The sequence below is a fragment of the Enhydra lutris genome, unplaced genomic scaffold (genome assembly GCF_002288905.1).
Source record: "Enhydra lutris kenyoni isolate GAN:26980312 unplaced genomic scaffold, ASM228890v2 scaffoldscaffold40, whole genome shotgun sequence".
Taxonomy (NCBI): Eukaryota; Metazoa; Chordata; class Mammalia; order Carnivora; family Mustelidae; genus Enhydra; species Enhydra lutris.
This window is the reverse complement of record NW_019154124.1, coordinates 18473073-18486534: the sequence shown is the minus strand read 5'-3', so window position 1 is coordinate 18486534 and position 13462 is coordinate 18473073. Positions and strand designations below refer to the sequence as shown.

Here is a 13462-nt window from a genome sequence, read left to right as displayed (position 1 = left end):
CTGCATGTACTTCCTAACCCTTGAGTGGGTTGAGATGTGTGTCCCGAGAATTCAGTCACTGAGCCTGGGGCTGCATCCCGTTGATCGTGCAGTAGGTGGCAGCGCCGCCTCTGCCGGGACCGCTGCGCAGCCTTTGGAACCTGGCGTTTGGGTGCGGACCTTTCCGGAAGCCGCCCCCGTACGCGCTTGCGCGGGGTGCTGCCTTTAGCATGTGGAGCGCTGTGATTGGGCGCTGCGACCTGGTGCGAGCTCGCCGATTGGAAAGAGGAGGAGCGGCGATATGGAGCTTTTACTCCGCGCGTCTCCATTGGAGGGCGTGGGGTGGAGTGGAGCGGGGCTGGAGAGGGAAGATGCCTGGGTGTGGTTGTGGGGCTTAGGCTTCCATCTGCTTAACTGATTTCGCCTCCGCGTGGAGTACTTGCCCCGGAGGTTGGGGGCGGGGGAGAGGCGATATTCGGTATTTTCTTTGATGGGTGTGAGGCTCTGGTGCCTCTGTGTTCAGTCTCAATAATGGTTTTCTATTAAGAGCCTTGGGGGCGGGCTCCAATACTGTCCAGCTCCCAGTATGAGAGTAATTTATTGCTACGGAGCTCTTTAATTAAAACCTGGAGTGCTGTTTAGTACCTACACTGCGTTTTAGGGATCAGGCAGGCCATGAATGCAGGGCAGGTCCTCTGACATAAGAATCAAAGGCAACCTTCATTCCTTGCTAGTTCTTTTGTGAGCACTTACTAGGTGCCATCCCATTTAATGCTCACAGCAGCAAGCTAATGCAGCTGCTGCTATTTCCCCTTAAGGATGAGGAAACTGAGGCTGTTTTCTGACACTTAGGGCCATTGCCTTTATGCTGAAAAACAGCTTTCTCAGTGATTGGTGTAGAACCTTCATTCCTACCATAGTGTCTTCCCTTGGACTGAACAGTGGATTTCTTGCTTTTTAAGATACACATTTTGGGGAGGGTATGTGCTATGATGAGTGCTGTGAAATGTGTAAACCTGGCGATTCACAGACCTGTACCTCTGGGGATAAAAATACATTATATGTTTATTAAAAAAATAAATAAATTTAATTTAAAAATATATACATTTTGGTTGCAGAATAATATATACAGAAACGTGCATAAACCATAATGTATAAATCAATGAACCAAGCAAACTAGTGTAAGAAATGTAAGAAACAGAAGATTCTTCCCACTCAAGAAGCCCTATTGTGGCTCCCATTTCCTCCTTAAAGGTAGGAATTATTATTTGGACTTCTAACATGATGGGTAAAATTTTTTTCTAAATTTTTTTTTTTTTTTTTTTGGTCAGAGAGAGTGAGCACAGGCAGAGGCAGAGGGAGAAACAGGCTTCCTGCTGAGCAAGGAGCCCGATGTGGGACTCCATCCCAGGATGCTGGGATCATGACCTGAGCCGAAGGCAGCCGCTTAACCAACTGAGCCACCCAGGCGTCCCTTAAAAATGTTTTATAATGGAAAATGCAAACATACAAAAGTAGAGTGATTGAAATGTGGAATTCCCCATACCCATCATCTGGCTTCAAGAGTTACCAGTTAGCATCTACGACAGGGCTAATCTTTACTTCATCTCTAATTCTACTCCCCATCAGGACCCTCTGGTTTATTTTGAGGCAAATCCCAGATAGTATGTAATTTCACATATAAATATTTTAACATATATGTCTCAAAGGCAAGGGTATTTTTAATACCATTATCATACCTAAAATTTTAGTAATTATTTATATATGAAAGATACAGTATTCAAATTACCTGGATACTCTTCTAAATCTTTTTGATGGTTTGGTTGAATCAGGATGCATATAAGGTCCATACAGTGCAATTCATTTATTGTCCCCTTCTCTTACCTCTGTTGAAATCTTTCTTATAGAAACATACAAAAGTAGAGAGAATAGTATAATGAATCCTCCTGGGTACTGTCACCTGGCTCCAGCAATTACCACTTCCTTGCTAGTTTTATTTCATCAATCCTCTTTCCCATCACCTGACATCTTTGTTAGCAGATCATTTTATGTGTATTTTTACATTACCTCTAAAATATAGGCTTTTTAAAAAAACACAATACCATTCTTATTTTTAAAAATTAGTCATTCCTTAACATCATTAAATATGCCATCAATGTTTAAATTTCCCCAGTTGTCTTATAAGTTGTTTGTTTTTAATTTAGTTTCTTGAAATGGGACCTAGATAAGTCATACATTGTAAGGTGTTGAGATGTCTCTTAATTATTTTTTAATCTATAAGTTTCTCTTTCTCTTTTCTTGCAGTTTATTTGTTGAGGAAAACAGTTCTTTTGTCTGAGAGTTTCCTGCATCCTAGATTTGCTATTTTCATCCTTATGGTGGTGTTTACTTGTTCTTCTATCTTCCATATGCCCTCTAAAGCTGGCAGTTAGAGTAGGAGACTTGATCAGATTCACCGTTTCTTTTTTTGTTTTTCTTTTGGCATGAATACTTCATAGGAAGTATTGTTTACTTTTATTAGGAGGTACACAGCATTTAGTTATCCCTCTGTAATATTAAAGGCCATTCATGATCATTGCTTATATACTTGTTATTTCATTAGGAGCTGCAAAATGTTACTATTTTAATTCTATAATTTCTTACTGAAAAATTTTTTATAAGAATTTTTTTCATCAGCAATTATCCTAAGATACAGTTTTTATGAAGCGGCAGCTTGCAAGATAATCCTACCATCCTTCCATCCTCCTACCATCCTCCAAAAATGATCAAAGAGGATATATTTTTTTTAAATAACGTTATGAACTCCTGGAGTTAAGCACTGTACACATTTTAATCCATTACAGTTGATGTTTTTATTGAAATGGCCTTAGTTCTCCAACTGGACTTTTTATAGATCCCTAGGATTCTTGGGCTTTCCAACTCAAGTCAGAAGATTGCTGTTTTATACTGTTTCTGTACTGGGTTTCCCTTTGGTTAAAATAAACAGTGAATTAAAGCATTGTGTCCAAATTCCTCCACTAACCATGCACATCTGTTGAGAAGGTATAGGGTGCAAGTTAACAGCATTAGCCAATTAGCAGCTTTTTAATTACAGAGTAGGGCCCACAGTAAAGAGGGCTCAGGAGAAAACCATTTTGGGGAACTGAGTAGAGTGTCAGTAGGAGGGCAGGCCTGATGAGGAAGCTGCCTGCATTCCATCAGAGGAAGTTCTCCGCTTGTTGGGTCATCTTGCTAGGGGTAAGGGCCCTGGTGATGAGCTGAATTGGATTTCTGAGCCGTACTGAATTGAATATTTTCTTTCTAATATTTCATATTATAGGTAATTATAAAGTCAAGGACACCTTTTGGTTTTAGTTTTTGTTTTAAGAACTCCCTTTCCAAATTCAAAGAAAATTACACCATTGACACATTTGAATTCAGGCTGAAACTAAGCTCTGTGGTCATCTCTTACAGGCACTTCTCCCATTAGCTGAGGTTTAGTTTTGCTGTGTCATTTCAGCTGGGAGGTCTTTGGCTTGTTGCAGTGATTTTTCAAATTTTGCTTTTGAAGCCCAACAATTTTCTGAAACCTGCCTTTCTAACTTTGTCAGTTCCATATTTGCATCTATATCTGACATCTATTTATTTATTAGGCTTCACATTTATCATCTGCTGGCAGTTCTAGAGATGGGTCTGAGGTGTGCACATCATCCTCCTTTAGTCTCATTTTCTTAGTGTATATGTATGTAAAGCTTGGCTTCAGATTTTTCCTTTATTGGAACTATTTGTTTTAAAGCTTCTGGTGACAAATAGATACATGGAAACCTAAATATCTATATTCAGAATGGTTCCTAGATTAGTTTGTCCTACTTCCTTCTGTTGCTTCTATACATAGGTTATGTGTGCTTATAGTTTTTCTTAAATGTGGGAAACAAAAACATAGCTTTGGCCTGTTTTCTGATCACTTCTAGAGGGTACAAAATAACTTGTATCTAATTCTTTATTACATAAATTAGATAAGGTGCACAAATATTCTTAAGCCCAGAAAGGTTAGTGTTGATTGGGTAACAGCAATACACATTTATATCAAAATCATGAAAAACCAAAACCATCTAATAATTTCTCACCTAAAGCACAGTCATATACTTGAATTTTTTAAAAATATTTTATTTAGGTGTTTTATTTTCCACCTTATTCTGGAAATGGAATTCAGTTTAATATCCTCTTCGAACTTACGAGCAACCTCCAAGACTTCTTTTGTGTTGACTCCATAGTAGTTCTCAGACATAATTCATTCTAGTTCCTGCAAGGGTGCATCGCGGTCTCTTAGGGCTTTTGTTTAAAAGTTTTTATTTCCCGGTCTCACCTGAAGCCTGCAGAATTAGAGTTGCTCTCTGCATGTGTGAAACTTAGGAATCTGAAGTTTTCAAGTCTTGCAAGTGATTCAGATCCTTAGCCAGGTTTGTGAATGGTTACACTCCTATACTTGGAATAGTGTATAGGGTCCTTAATAAAATCTTCTATGATCTTAGATCATCAGTGGTATTGTTTTCTTCAGACAAGAAGAACATTTTATACTAGTATACATTTCATTTTCTGGACATACTTGAGATTGTCTGTCCAGCTTTAAGTTTTGTTAGATGAAGACCTATTTTCCCATATAGCTTTTGTTGACCTCAGCCATCCTCTGCAGTGTATATTCCTGAGGAGCTGAATGACAGGCAAGAAGGCATCTTCTTCGGCACATTTCTTTGAAGAAAACCTGGGCATCTGTAGGCCCCTCACTGAAATGTAAAGTGTGATTTTGACTGTTAAAGCTCATGGTCCAGAAGCCTGGGGTGCTGGCCCTCTGTAGGCCACAGCTGCCCGAGCTTTCCTGGCCATCCCTGCTCTGTGCAGTTTTTCTGCCTCATTCATCACACCGACACTGTCGCATAAGGTGATTGGTCACATGTAATACCTAGCAGCAGATCCCTCTCTGACTTCTAATATGCAAATGTTATTCCTCTGATACTGGCTCTGCAGCTGTTGCCTTTTTGAAGCTCCCAACCAATTTCACTTGACTGATGATGTCTTGGTGTGAAGGATTAAAAGGGAATCTTGAGTTACCACAGTACAGAAGCCAACTCAATCGAGTGTTTATCATAAAGATTTGGTATCATGAGACCTGTTTAATATCATTCTGTTTGCAATATTAATTTACCTTAATATGAATAGGTTTTGGGGACTTCTTTTTGTGGTGTGTGTGTGTGTGTGTGTGTATTCTTTAATTACCTGGTGTAGTTTCTTTAAGATAATCATAAGAAACGTAATCACTTTTACATCATATCAGGTTTTCAGGATTTAGTGTTGCTTTCTCACAGTAGCTACTGAGTCATTGAGAGCTTTGCCCCAGGAAAAGGAAAGAAGGAAAAAATGGTTAAATGCACAGCAAAAAGTCTTCAACAGATACTTGCAGATTGACTACCTTTGTCCTCTTTTTACTTGACACAAATTTCTTCTACCAGGGAGTAAAAATCTTGGAAATTCAATTACTTCTTTCTCCTTCCTTCTTCTCGCCCTTCCCTCCCTCTCTCTTTCCCTTCCTTTCTTCCTTTTATTAATTTATAATTTATTTTTTAATTTTTTAAAATTTAATAATTTTTTTATTTTTTAATAAACATATAATGTATTATTAGCCCCAGGGATACAGGTCTGTGCCTTTTATTAATTTTTTAAAGATGTTTATTGAGTTCCATTTATAAAAACTGTTCTAGGGACTGAGAATACATCAGTGAATTAAGCCCTTGCCTTCATGGATTTTACTTCTAAGTATAAAAGACAGAAACACACACACACACACACACACACACACACACAGACTAACTTATGTAGGCATTTGTAGATCATAGAAAATATTTTGGATTTTATTCCATGTATGATAGCAAGCTGTTAGCTGCTTGAGAAAAGTAAATGGCAGGATCCGATTTATCTTTTAAAAGGCTTACTCAAACTGCTCTTTGAAGGTTAGATCGTAAGGGTGGGGGCAGTAGTTAGTAGTAGTTAATTAGTAGTTAAGATGACTAGTTAGGAGGTGAGAGGTTAGTAGTGCTAATGGTGAAAAATATGTATTTCATCTAGATCCCATAGGATTTGCTGACAGTTGGTTATAGAATGAAAAAGAATGGGGTTTAGGATAATGCCTAGATTTTTTTACCTGAATAAGCCAGCAAATGTAGTGGCCATTTACTGAGAGTGGAAATGCTTGGGGGAAAGCAGGTTTGAGGTTGGAGAATTAAGAGGACATGCCATGTTTAGATACGTATTAGACTTCCAGAGGGAGATGTCCCCTCTGAAGTTGGAAACACAAGTCTGAACTTACAGGCAGAAGTCAGGGTAAGCATGTATGTGAGGAGCAAATAATCCGTAGATGATGATTAAAGCTGTGGGAGAGTGAGAGCTCATGAGATCACCCAGGGACTGAGCAGATGTATCAAGGAGGACTGTTTTAAGAACTCTTGCTGCTGAGGGGAACAGAACAGAGGAGAAGCTGGAAGTCAAGGGAGATTTTTATCATTTTGATTTTTTGTTTGTTTAATAAAGTTCATCCTTTGTTAAAAAATAGAAGGCAGAGTCTATGTGCACAGATCCTGATAGCCTGGAAACCTGATAGTAGGAGGATGAAATTCTCTTGATTGCTTATATTTTATACTCGGGAAAATAAGACACAAAGTCATGAGCTGAGAGGAGGGAAGAGGGGGAAAGAGCATATTGTAAGTTTGAGAAGCAATGGGAAGGTGTGAAATAATCCTTTTGGAGAGTATGTTGTTTAGTATTTCAGACTTTTAGACTCTGAGATAGTGTAATCTCAGGAATGCCACATATTTCTGTGAATATTTTGCTTAAAGGAACCAGTAGGAATAGTTCAGTCCAAAAGTCATTAAATGTAGACAGAGTGCTTCTCTGATTTGTTCAGAAAATGTGTAAAAGTCATTTGATAAATTCCAGCCTTTAAATTTTTGAATCACTTATATAGCTCCCTGGTTCAAAATGCAAAAGGAATAAACATGTAAGCAATGAACTGTCTTCTTTCCTTGGGTCCCTACTGTCTAATTCCTTTCCCTAGAGTCTGTCAATGATAACACTTCCCTGTGCTTCCTTCCAAAGATACTTTATTGATCAATTTTTTTTAAGATTTTATTTATTTATTTGACAGAGATCACAAGTAGACAGAGGCAGGCGGGAGTAGGGGTGGGGGAAGAAGCAGGCTTCCCGCTGAGCAGAGAGCGTGATGCGGGGCTCCATCCCAGGACCCTGGCTGAAGCAGAGGCTTTAACCCACTGAGCCACCCAGGTGCTCCTATTGATAGATATTTTATTTTTATTTTTTTTAAGTAAGCTCCACACCCAGCTTGGAGCCCAACTCAGGGGTTGAACTTATGACCCTGAGATTGAGACCTGAGCCGAGATACTGATCTATTTTTTAAAAGCTAAAAACATGGTGAGGATTTTTAAAATATTCCTTATTCCAATTAAATAAATCATTTTTTAAAATATTATTAATGGTCCTTTATCCTCTTTAATTTATATAAAAATGATTTCTAAAAAGAGCAAGGAAGAGCATCTGTTTTAATAGTAACTTTACAGTATTGGCAGCCATCTGGCAGGAGTTGTATCTGTTAGATTTTTCTTAAGAAATATATATATTTAACAAGGTTCTTTTTCCTTCTTTGTCTTCACAGCTGATCTAGCATCTTTAATGGATAAAACATATGAGAGAAAGTTGCCTGTTAGTTCTCTAACAATATCACGGGTAAGAAAACTTAAACATGTATATTTTCAAAGAGGGAGGACGAGAGGCTCTTTATATAGATGAGGCTGTGTAGATAAAGACTTCATAGGAAATATTTCTCCAGAGTATGGTATGTTTTTGTGGTTACTAAAAGTGTTTTGTGGTAAAGTAGAAAATTTCTATAACCGAAATAAAAGGTAATAAATTTACCAGACTCTGATATCACTAATCATTTTTATGTATCTGATTTATTTTTATTTTTCCAGAATATATTCTGTTTTGTGATATCATGATTTTTTTTAAGTTGGTACACCCTTCAAAGTAATAGTATTCATTTGTTAATATTGGAAGTGATTTTGATACTTGAAGTCTGTAAAAGAAAGGATATTGTTAATGTTAAATTATCTGCAGTACAGTGGAGGGGAGAATAATATTAGGCTGGGAATCGGGAATAGCCGTTGATAGTAACCATTACTGAACACCTATGCCAGCCAATTTACTCGTTTCTTAACATACATTATCTCTGTTCATTCTTATAGCGGCTATTTGAGATAAGCACTGTAAACTGCATTTTACATGTAAGACTCAGACTGGTTGGTAACTTTCTCAAGTTCACACAGTTCATAAGTAAAAAAGTGAGCTTCAAACCCAGATCTCTGTGACATCCAACTGCTTTTCAGTTGCCTTCCTCAAAGAGATCCTTTCTTTATCATGAATTTACTTTGTGACATTATCTACTGGGCTCCTCTCAATCTCCTCATTTCCAGTGTAGGATCAGTAGTATCACCCTACAGGCCTAATGTGATGCCAAAATGAAATCTTAGTTGTGAAAATTCTTTGTTGAAATTAATGGCACCATAAAATTCAAGATGTTGTTAAGTCTAAATGAGGAGAAGTAAAGAAACTCTTACCCTTTTTGGTCTGGATCCTTTCTTTCCCTTTTGTTATTTTCCTTTTAGTAGGGAAATAGTTTTAACTAGGACATAACCTAAGTTGTGTAGACTCCTCATTTTCAGAGGGGGACTGAAAAGCCATTGCTCATCTCTTACATGATGGATATAATTTCTGTATGCCATAATGCCTGATATTTGTGTAAGCAGCACTTTAGAGCTTAACAGGCTTTCATGTGCATTTTCTCACTGGGGCCTTACACTCTTCAATGCAGGTGCCTTTATTCTAGTTATGCAGATGGAGCAGCTAAGTTCCAGAACGACTGTGCCATCTGTCTCTGCCACACAGCAAGCAATCAGGAGAGCTAGTTCTCAACTTTCAGTCCTGTGCTTGAAGCGTATTTTCTCTGCTCCTTAATGAGATTTCTAAATAAAATCCGTAAGTCCTAGGCATTTTTAGAAAGTCTTCTCCTTTTTACTCTCTCTTCCTCTTTATGAGGCTTTAATTATATTCACAACATGCATTTTCTCCTACTCCATCCTTTTTGCCTGTGTGTCTGTGTCAGGGTAGAATCCATTCTTGGAATAATTCTCTTCTGTTTCTTTACTTTAGAGTTAAGGAGCACACACAGGGATTTTGTGGTTCAAAGGAAGACTTTGTTGGTGCAAGGATCACAGGTTGACTCTGAAGCAGAGTACAAAACCAGAGTAGGAAATCAGAGTGGGAAAATGGTGTTCTCACGTTTGGAACTTGGAACATAGAGAAAATATCAGGGTTTAAAGATAAAGGGAGATACTGATAGCTAATTATACACATAGTAAGAGGAGCTCTCTCTTGTTCTGAGCAAGTTTCATGTTTGGTTTTCAGTTTATCTAACCAGGATTGATCTGCACATAGGAAGAGAGAAGCCAGTGTATATTCTTTGCCTTAGTATAAAACGGTTTCAAGGATGAAGTCATACCATGCGAACAGTGGTCCAACAAAATGGGTGTCTTGCCTTTTTTAAGGTCAGTTTGTGAATTAGATCCAGTGTATGGCATAATCTGTATTTAACCAAAGTTTATTTTTCTATCTTTTAGTTTGTGGACAACATTTCCTCTAGAGAAGAGGTAGACCATGCAGAGTATTACCTTTATAAGTAAGTTTTCTATTCTGTTTGGTTTGTATATTCTCTTACAAAAGGTGGTAGGTATTATATGTTTAGCACCTTGCTTTTTAAGTTCTCATTTTGGAGATATTTCCATATCAGTATATAGATAGCTTCCTCATTTCTTTTGACAGAGATCACAAGTAGGCAGAGAGGCTTCCTCATTTCTTATAACTGCATCATATTCCATATTATGAATATACTATTTAAATCAGTTCCCCGTTGTAGATAGAAGCTTGAGGTTGTTTGCTCTCTCTCTTTGTATTAGGTGCAATGGAGTAATTAACAACCTTGTACACTTGTAATTTTGCACATAATTCTCTTAAGTATATATATTTGTAATTACAATAGCTCTTGCCAAATTGCTTTCCACTGAGATTTCACCAACTAACATACCTGCCGGCAATCTGAGAAAGGCCTGTTTTTACAACTTGGTCAACAGGAATTTTTATATTTCTGGATTTTTTGTCAGTCTGATAGGTGAAAAATTTTATGTATCTACTTCTTCTCTCCCTTACTTATTTGGTTGGAAATACAGTCTGTTTGCACTATTCATCTATTTTTAATTAACACTACATTTTAAAACTTTTTGTACATTACCACATTTACTTCATTCTTTCTCATAGCTGTGAACAATTCCACTGTGAACTACAGATACACACCCATGTGTACAAAGAAAAAGAAGCATGTTCAGTACAGTACCATCTATAGTAGCAAAAGACATGAATAACCTAAAGCTTATTAAATAAGGGGATGTCAAATAAATTATGATTTACTCTGATATTTGGTTTTTCATTAATCAGATATGTAAAAAATGATACCCTATAACTACTCTTTACTTTGATTCTTTATTGTGTTTTAAAAATCTGATTTATGATTCGTTCCAATTGCTACGTTTCAAAAATAGACTCCAGTTGAAACTTAAAATGTTTTCTAATAAGCATTACATTAAAATTTGCCATTTGATCTTACTTTGCTTTAAGAGAGTATTTTATTTTTTCCATCTGGGTTCAGTTTTTAAAGTTTTCTTTATATCGGTGAAAATTTATTCAATTTTTTTTCACATGATTTTACTACATAGTAATGAGCCCCTTTTTCTTTCTGAATTGGGTAAATTCTACCACCTTTTTTGTGTTTTCTGTTGAAATGTACATCTTAAGCAGATTAGATTTCACACTTTTTAAATCTTATTTGCCTTTAAAGATGTCATAAGTTTAAATTCTTGGGGCACCTGGGTTTCTCAGTGGGTTAAGTATCTGCCTTTGACTCAGGTCGTGATCCTAGGGTCCTGGGCTTGAGCCCCACATTGGGCTCCCTGCTCAGAGGGGAGTTGTCTTCTCCCTCTGCTGCTACCCCACTTGTGCTCTCTCTTTCTTTCTCTCAAATGAATAAATAAGATCTTTAAAAAAAAAAAATAAGTTTAAATTCTGAGTCCTAAAATCATAATTGCAAGTGCCCTCTACTCCATTAAGATAAATATAAAGGGATTCCTTGATGAGAGTAAGCCCTGTCTTTCTTGAGTGGTTCTTTGGCACTGTGAGGCTCCTTTGACAGTTATTTTCGCCTGTAGTGGAAGGTGTATTGGGCTAGCATCTGCCCACTTCTCATTCTTTTGCTTTGTCAATGGCAAAATGCAGAAATAGTTAAAATGTCTAAAGAGAAATTATTCCTTAGAATACCATCCTGTGGGACACAGTGCCATAGCCTTGGAAGAAATACATCCCAAATTTACAGGTACCTCTGTAGCATGTAATTGATTTCAGTGACTCAGCGTTGAGCAAGTATTTACCGAGCACCTACTGCATGTCCAGGCTGTGTCAAATGCTGGTGTATAGTGAACAGTAAGTTAAACACTGTCCCATTCCTTGTACATTAAAGTTTAACTGAGAAATTTAAGTCCTGCCTTTAAGACCATCCATAATTCTTCACATGATGTTTGGCCTGGAGTCTTACTGAAAGTTTCCTAAAATCTCTCTCCTGTTTTCATACAGAACATATACAAGACTCTTACCCATCTTAAATCTGAGCCACTGTTTAATTTGACGTCCCATCCTTTGCTTAATCAAAACTGATGTTCTAATATGATACTGAATTTCAACAATACTTCAGTAAGAAAACAAAACTAATGTTCTAACTATGACTTACCACTTTTTTTGATTTCTGTTCTCCCTCCCATTGCCAAGAAGATTGGCTTTTTCTTAGCTTTTTTTTTTAAGAAGTAAACATTTTTGTGACTTCATGAGATTACTGTTATATGTATATGGGACTAGGTATAACCCCAAAAAACTACATCAAGATATAGATAATGGAGGTTGGCTAGATTCACCCATTAGCTAAATGTCTCACTCTTGCTTTCCACCCTTAGAGAATATATAAAACAGTTGTGCCTCAGCAAAATTAGAAGTTACATGTTATGAACTCTTGGGGGTTCTCTGCATTAATTGATAGCAAGAATGTTAATCCTGAAGACACCAGGGGCCCATGGTGTTTCCACTGGCTAGGCCTTCTGCATGCATTCTAGATGGGATGACTTTAGGCATCTTAGAGGAAAGGTCAATCACAAGTCTAGGGTGAGGAAATGTTGAAGGGATTTCTTTTAATTTTTTTTTTAATTTTATTTTTTATAAACATATAATATATTTTTATCCCCAGGGGTACAGGTCTGTGAATCGCCAGGTTAACACACTTCACAGCACTCACCATAGCACATACCCTCCCCAATGTCCATAACCCCACCCCCCCAACTCCCCTCCCCCCATCAAACCTCAGTTTGTTTTGTGAGATTAAGAGTCACTTATGGTTTGTCTCTCTCCCAATCCCATCTTGTTTCATTTACTCTTCTCCTACCCCCTTAACCCCCCATGTTGCATCTCCTCTCGCTCATACCAGGGAGATCATATGATAGTTGTCTTTCTCCGATTGACTTATTTCGCTAAGCATGATACCCTCTAGTTCCATCCACGACGTCGCAAATGGCAAGATTTCATTTCTTTTGATGGCTGCATAGTATTCCATTGTGTATATATACCACATCTTCTTTATCCATTCGTCTGTTGATGGACATCTAGGTTCTTTCCATAGTTTGGCTATTATAGACATTGCTGCTATAAACATTCGGGTGCACGTGCCCCTTCGGAACACTACGTTTGTATCTTTAGGGTAAATACCCAGCAGTGCAATTGCTGGGTCATAGGGTAGTTCTATTTTCAACATTTTGAGGAACCTCCATGCTGTTTTCCAGAGTGGTTGCACCAGCTTGAATTCCCACCAACAGTGTAGAAGGGTTCCCCTTTCTCCGCATCCTCGCCAGCATCTGTCATTTCCTGACTTGTTAATTTTAGCCATTCTGACTGGTGTGAGGTGATATCTCATTGTGGTTTTGATTTGTATTTCTGTTGAAGGGATTTCTTAATCCCATACAACTGACAGCTTCTTGCTCAACAGCCCTAAGGATTTCTCATTCCCCAGGCAGTACTGTCTTTGAGAATAAGGCCCACAACAGAACTTTGGGTGTCTGCCTCTGTCATTAGCTCAGCTCTTTCACTGCCTTAGCCAGTGCAGACCACGCTCAACAAGTGGAGCATAGCTGCCACATCCCCTCCTATTCTAGTGATCAGATCCTCCACAGTGATTATCATAAGAGTATTAGGGCCAAAGAAGTTTTGACCCTACAGTGATCAGTGGCAAGCTAATGAG

At 37.8% G+C, this 13462-nt stretch overlaps 1 protein-coding gene across 2 annotated transcripts in view; it reads left to right on the top strand.

Annotated features, from left to right (window-relative positions):
- LOC111155284 (mitochondrial ribosomal protein S27) overlaps positions 1–13462 on the top strand; it is an 87556-nt gene that overhangs the window by 11877 nt on the left and 62217 nt on the right. For both annotated transcript variants that reach the window (XM_022515417.1, XM_022515416.1), the window contains exons 3-4: positions 7679–7749; positions 9699–9757. In XM_022515417.1, the coding sequence (XP_022371125.1) occupies positions 7696–7749; positions 9699–9757 (113 nt within the window). In that variant the 5' untranslated portion in view covers positions 7679–7695. The remainder of the gene's footprint in view (positions 1–7678; positions 7750–9698; positions 9758–13462) is intronic.